The sequence below is a fragment of the Mycetomoellerius zeteki genome, unplaced genomic scaffold (assembly GCF_001594055.1).
Source record: "Mycetomoellerius zeteki isolate Tzet28-1 unplaced genomic scaffold, Tzet1.0 scaffold821, whole genome shotgun sequence".
Taxonomy (NCBI): domain Eukaryota; kingdom Metazoa; phylum Arthropoda; class Insecta; order Hymenoptera; family Formicidae; genus Mycetomoellerius; species Mycetomoellerius zeteki.
Window position 1 is genome coordinate 154289 of NW_017257853.1, and position 6698 is coordinate 160986.

The following is a 6698-nucleotide window of genomic DNA, read 5'->3' on the forward strand; positions in this document are numbered from 1 at the left end:
GCAGCCAATCTTTTTTTTCAGTGTAGCTACAGATCTGAAAATAAATTTTAAACCATCGAAACAATTACGCAGGATGTTCAAACTGGTTGTTAAAATCTCAAAATTTGTAGCGTTGCTCATTATGTTTAAGTGTTCTACGTAACAATTTTGAAAGTCCAACAAAACTATTCTCAAATCTGTATTTACCTAAATTTTTAGATACTTTAGCAAAATTATTCTTTTCATGTTGATATTTTAGTAAGAGGAATTTTTAGTTTGTTGAAACATCGAATCATTTTCTATCACATTTGTATTGTTTAGAATGACTTGATTTATGTGCTCATTTTTCTTCTTTCAGGTAAGAGTCATCCGCATTCGTTAACGGCAAGGTATACCTATACCACATCATGTTCGTATGTATTTTCAATTGCTACTGATTGCATGCTTTTAAAATAATAATATGTTTATAATTAATTAATAATTATTGAGAATTGCTTTTTTCATCATCCTCTTTGAGATATGCTTAACAAAGCTATTTTATTTTGGTATTTGATTATCGCAAAATTATATCATAAAGCAAAACACTCATAAGATTTCTCGTCTAATTTTAAGTTTGAAACACAAATTACAAAAATACTCGGGACTATATAGAAGAAAGTTATCGTAATTGCTGTAAAAGTGCACACACATTACGTTAATATAATTTAATAAAAATTTGTAGGAGGAAATAACCTAGCATATATAGTTAGGAAGATATATATATTTTTGACTATTTAAAAAAAATTAACATTTTATTAACATTTTACAATGTGGCGCACGTTCGTGCTGTGATAGGGTGAAATTTCCCGAAAAAGAGAGTGGACCGTGCGATGAAACCTGAATAGCCAGCGGAAATAAAGCGCCTCACGCTAAATCACCGAAGGCAATTCACGAGCTACGATAATCGCCCTTTGTCCGTTTTATCGCGGCGCTCTTTATCGCGCGGTGATCGATTCGCTGCGGCGTGCAATTTCCCGCTTTCGCGCGGGCGCGTAACGCGAAACGCGAACGCTCTCGCGTCGCGGTAGATACGTGGTGGGCTTTAACGTAACGTTTATACGCCGGCGATATGTTATTTACCGGTGCTTTTACCGTGAATCGTTGACGTCTTACGATCGGTAATAAAACGAGCGATAAACTTAGCGAGCGAGGTGACAGGATGCGCGCGAGCGAACGTGAACGGGCACAATCGAAAATGGAAGTCAAACAAGCGGGAGGGGGATCGTCTTTTACGCTCCCCGGAGGCGCACTCTGAAACACGCACGATGATGTATCATGCATGACAGTTATGATGCTCTCACTTTACGCCATTGTCGACTCGCAAGCACACGCGAGTCTGCAAATCGTGATTTCATTTTGATATTCGGTTATCGCAAAATTGTATCACAAAGCAAACCACTCGTAAGATTTCTCGTTCAATTTTAAGTTTGAAACAAATTACAAAGATACTCGAGACTAGAAGAAAATTATCGTAATTGTGTTGTAAAAGTGTATTATATCGATACAATTGACATAGAAAATTTTTTAAACTTCTAAAAAAAATCTAAAATTTTTTCGAAAGAAATACATCCATTATAACTTTTGAAAGAAATTCAAAAGAAGGTACTTTCTACAATCTTTTGTTGGGCGACTTTAAAGAGTTCAATATCCCGTATCTGCGTCTTTTAGTATTTATTGGACTGCAAATAGCTTTGTATTATCGATAATATCGGTTGCAGCGCGAATATCGAATATGAGGATAACTAGTTTACGATACGGGACAACCATAGTGCTGCGCTCGTATCATGAAACATGCGGGATATTTGCGCGACTCGGTTGCGGTGGAAAGTAAGTTCGACCCGGCGGACATTGATTCCGTATACTGCAGCAAGAATATTGTACGTTCAAGCGTAAAGTAGAGAACAATGTTTTATTCATACTGTAGAGCAAACATTTGTTATACCTTTAGAAAAGGCGGAAAAATGGATACGCGAAACAAGATCGTTATTTGTCGCAATTTATTGTATTAAATTTCGACGTTTATAAATATCATTATAAGATATTCTAATTTCTAATTTATTAAAATTCTTTCTTTAAGGAAAATTAAATTTAAATTATTTTTCTATTATGTATACCCATTTATTTTTATTTATGAGATATAAATCGTTGAGCGTCTCTCCTCAATTTATTTATAGAAAAACATTAACGCTTCGATACTTTTGGTTCAGATAAATGAACTCCCACATTTTAAAGGGAGCAACGCTGTGTGTTTCCGCTATTTTCAATATCCCTTTTGTAATATCCTATAAATATTTAGACCGTTAAAGCTCATTGCACGACATAATACCTGGCGGTAGACGCCTATGAGCGAGCTGGCTCGAAGCTCGCTTCTCTAACGAGCGCGTCTACGAGCTGGAAACCGGGGTAACTCGCGCGAGTGAAAGCTAATGATTCGTTCCGAAGGAGAAAGTCGGAACTCTCGAACGAACGAGCGAGCAATCGGTGACACTCGCGCGGGCTGCTGTCAGCCAGTCGACTCGTTTGACTTTAAAGAAATCGTGTCGCATGAATCACAGCCGCTGATGGGAATGGAAATAATTCACACGATTGTGGAAGTTGTCTCGAAATCATGATATATATAGGCCGGATCTTATATTTAAGACCGTCTTAAGTACAGTCCTAAGATATTATAAACTAAATTGAGTGCAGTATTATCATCCTAATACATTATTTAAGACAATCTTGAAATAAGAACCGAACTATGAATACCACAGAGCGTCCGCGCGACGCCGTATTAACGCTAAAATTAATAATGAAAGAATAATTATGAACATTACGGCAGAGCCAGATATCAGAATGTGCGCGTGCAATCCGCGCGAGATATGCGAGAGCGGATTATATGTTAATTTCGCGGTTTCCCATGGTATTTGCAGCGCGCGTTGATTTTAATGTGCCCCGCGCCGCGACGTGTATCATTTTTGGACGCGTGTTATACAAATGATTCGCCGTTCGTGAAATTTATTTATGTCTGGTCGGAAAACCCAACTACAAACTTCGCGCGGGCGCCGTTATTTGCTTTCAATGAGCCGAGCGTTATTATGTTTCGCTTAGTAATCAAATCCGGTGATTTCGGTGTATGAACGTGACAGCGCTTTTGGTCGCGAACGTAACGTAATTTCCGCGATTTTCAGTTCGATTAATGGAAGCGGGCACGTAGCCAGTCCAATATTCGCGCGCTCCGCTCCGCCCTCGATTAATTCTTTTTCGATGTCAAACACGAAATTATCGTTAACATTCCCGACGCGAGACCGTTTTAATTTATGCACACAGCATTTATTTTTGCAATAATTTCTCACGTTTTGTCGCTGCAAACTTAAATAGAACCATTCGAAGCGACGCTATCGTGTGGTTTTTATCACGAAAAACATAATATATCTATATCATCAATAATTCAATTTAGTATATCATTTTTCATGATTTGTAATATAAAGATATATAATATAATCTTTTATTTGTGTCTCGTAATTTAATTCAAATTTATTATATCGAATTTATATATATTTCGTTTTATATTTATTTCCTATAATTTTATTTTTATCGATCTTTTTTTTTAATCAATGTTACATGAATTTCGCGCTTCAGATCTCGTGGACGCGGCACAATTTTTACGATTTCTCTTTAGCGTAATGGAAGCATAACGATCTCGACGATATATTTGCACGGTCGCTCGGCGTGGATCGACTTTTTCCTTCGGTGGCTAACGCGATATTATCGCTAAATAGCGGGAGACGTCGTTGCCGGTGGCGACGCGAGATCGCTTACTATATTTTCTCCGGAAGGTTTTAAGCGAGTCGCCGGGTACCCGCGGATCGATCGTTGGATAAACCCAGCCGATAGACACAAAGCATTGTGGGTAGTACGATGCAGCGGCATGCGAGAGCGCAGCACTCACTCGCATTCACCAATACCTTCTCCGGGCAAACAAAACGACGAACAAATGCTCGATACCATACTGATCCGGAGCTGCAGGGACGGATCGCGCGTTTTCGCTTTTCCCATTTTAACACTTTGACACTCGTGTACAGATCACCCTTGCATTTTTTCGGTAACTGCTTCCGGATGTAATGATCTCACTTTCCGCTCAGTTTGCGTTATGCAAAATAAACGACGAATACAAATGTAAATTATGCGGGAATGAAGTCATCGTTTATGCGTAAACGCTATATTTTCCGAGGAAATGTAGATGTTTTATTTCTATACGTATGACGTGGAAATTAAAGTGTTAATAACTTTAATTTCCACGTCATTTCTCACGTTTGCACATTTTAGGGGCCCATATGATCGCCAATTTGGTCATTTTGCATTTTCGTAATTTAGTGATAAATAATCCGCGCAGGCAACCGGAATTTTCAAGTATCCGCAGTTTCACGTTTCAGTTTAATGGCACGTGATTGGCTTTTATTACGTTCACGTTGAGTGTAAAAGTTGCGTTAAATGTATTTTTATCTTTATTTTAACGGGAAAGCTGTCACTTAACCATTTAGAATTTTAAAATTGGATAGAAGATAATATACATGTCTTAGTGACGTTATATTTAGATTTTTGACGATGTGCAGCGAGCTTTTTATGATCCGACGAAAGAATCTTTGAGAAGATACGCCGATGAAATTCGTGGAAAGGAAAAGCGTAGATATTTGTAGCGAATCCGTTCCTGCGGTAGAGTCCACTTCGTGCCGGTGTCCGGAGTATACGGTGCCGCTTCCTCTCTTTCGTCGTTCTATTCCAGAGCTCGTTATTGAATTTGTGCGTCGAGCGAGCGAACCGACGATATCGCCTTTCAATATCGCTTCATTTGGCTCACGTTCATTCGATTTGCGGGAATATCTCTGACTGCCTGCTGCCGACCGGCGGCCGCCTACACCACTCTGACGACGAGCGACAGTCAGCCCCTTACCGAGCTCACCTCTCAGACTAAAGCTTTTTAAATATTCTATTCGGAATCGAGCGGAAATTAATCGGATCTGAGGGCGGAACCTCCTGGCGAAGGCATTAGCGCAGAGAGCACACAGATTCGATGGTACTTTGAGTTGTTTTAGTTAAGAACGAGCGAAATCTTCTACTGAAAACATCGACGACGTTTTAGACTTTAGACATTTAGATACAAAGAGAATGTAAATAGATCAAGAAAGTAATAAAAGAAAAGAATTTTCTGAAACTCGTTAAATATGTGCAAAGTGAAAAAATATGATTAAATTTTAATCATATTTTTTCATCACCACGATTATTATTTCTTCAATATTTTTATCATATTACTTTGATATTTTTCCTCTTTTAAAAAATTCGTTTAAAAAAGTTAAAACTGTTAGACTCTACTCTAATAATTTTTTAATAATATTTTTTATTCCAATTTGCTGATATATTTTAACTTTATTTTTGGTTATTTCTTATTAATCATTTAAGAAAAGAAAAGGAGAAGGACGTAATTCCCCGTAATCATAATAAATTCTCTCCGCGTCTGTTTAATATAGCAAAGACAGCAATAATAATGGAAATAATTTATAATAGTGGATATTGTATATGTATACGGACGGGGCACGATATGACGATGCGGAATGACACGAAATGAATAAACGTGTCGCAGCGAGAACATGCGGAGTAATTATAGCAATTAAAGCAGTAAAAACGTTCTGACGATAATTAGGACATAGAAGTATGGGAAAGCGAGTCGCCCCTAACGACGACGACGACGACGACGACGATGACGACGACGACGAGCCAGAAAAGTTATTCGACTCCGCATTCTGACTTGAACGTGGCGCACCTGGGCGATTTCTCTCTTAGACAATGCGGAATACCGCGTCTACCGCCGCGTTGCACTTTATCTTGGCCCTGACGAGGCGCTATCTTAATTACATATCGCCTTGCTGACGATGCCACGCGATATTTCTCCCGTCGAAATATATGTATATCGCATGGCTAACATCGTGATATTGTGACACATTGCCGTGTTGGATGTGCCGAAACGTGTGCGATGGTGAATCGGGAGATATCAAAAACACCGAGCTTTGTTGCCATTAATTATGAGACACGAGGGCAAGATGTACGTTATCTACGTAACAATGAAGCGGTATGTAACATCTGATTGAGTACACACACAAACGCCACGGGCGTAATAGCGCCCGAGAACAGACGCTGGCTATGAACGTGACGTCACGGACAGATTGCCGAATGCTGTGTAGTGTATTAGCGAACCGGAAACATATTTGCGGACATCCACAGGGAATACAATCTACGTTCCTCGGCATGTTTTATTCAACGGTTCGAATTAACGTATCGTAACGCGACGTATGCGATTCGCTCGGTGGCCGCTTCTGCAATTACTGAACGCGAACGCTCGTCGGCGCGTTAATTCTTCACGTATCGCGCTCGAAAGAGATCCGCATATTTATTAAAACACCGCGGCTATGCAAATATCACAGAGTTTGAGCTCCTTCTGGCAGAAATGATTTCTTAACAAGGGGCGTAAATAATTTGCTCTTTCAGCGAAACGCTCCGGAATTGGAGCGTTTCCCAGGCCTCGTTTCTCGAGGTCTCCGATAATTCTGTCCTTGAAGGGCGGAACTTCATCAAGGGCTCTGTCGGTCGCTTGGCTCCCCTTCGCTTTTTCCTTGCGAAGCGTGACCTTTTGGTTCCTTCACCCA

The 6698-nt window shown here is 39.5% G+C and overlaps 1 protein-coding gene across 1 annotated transcript in view; it reads left to right on the forward strand.

Moving 5' to 3' along the window:
* The window catches only part of LOC108729969 (putative uncharacterized protein DDB_G0282129), a 43570-nt gene extending 37680 nt beyond the window's left edge, over nt 1–5890 (forward strand). The window contains exon 3 of the mRNA XM_018459382.1: nt 5699–5890. Within this exon, the coding sequence (XP_018314884.1) occupies nt 5699–5890 (192 nt within the window). The remainder of the gene's footprint in view (nt 1–5698) is intronic.
* The last annotated feature ends 808 nt before the right edge of the window (nt 5891–6698 follow it).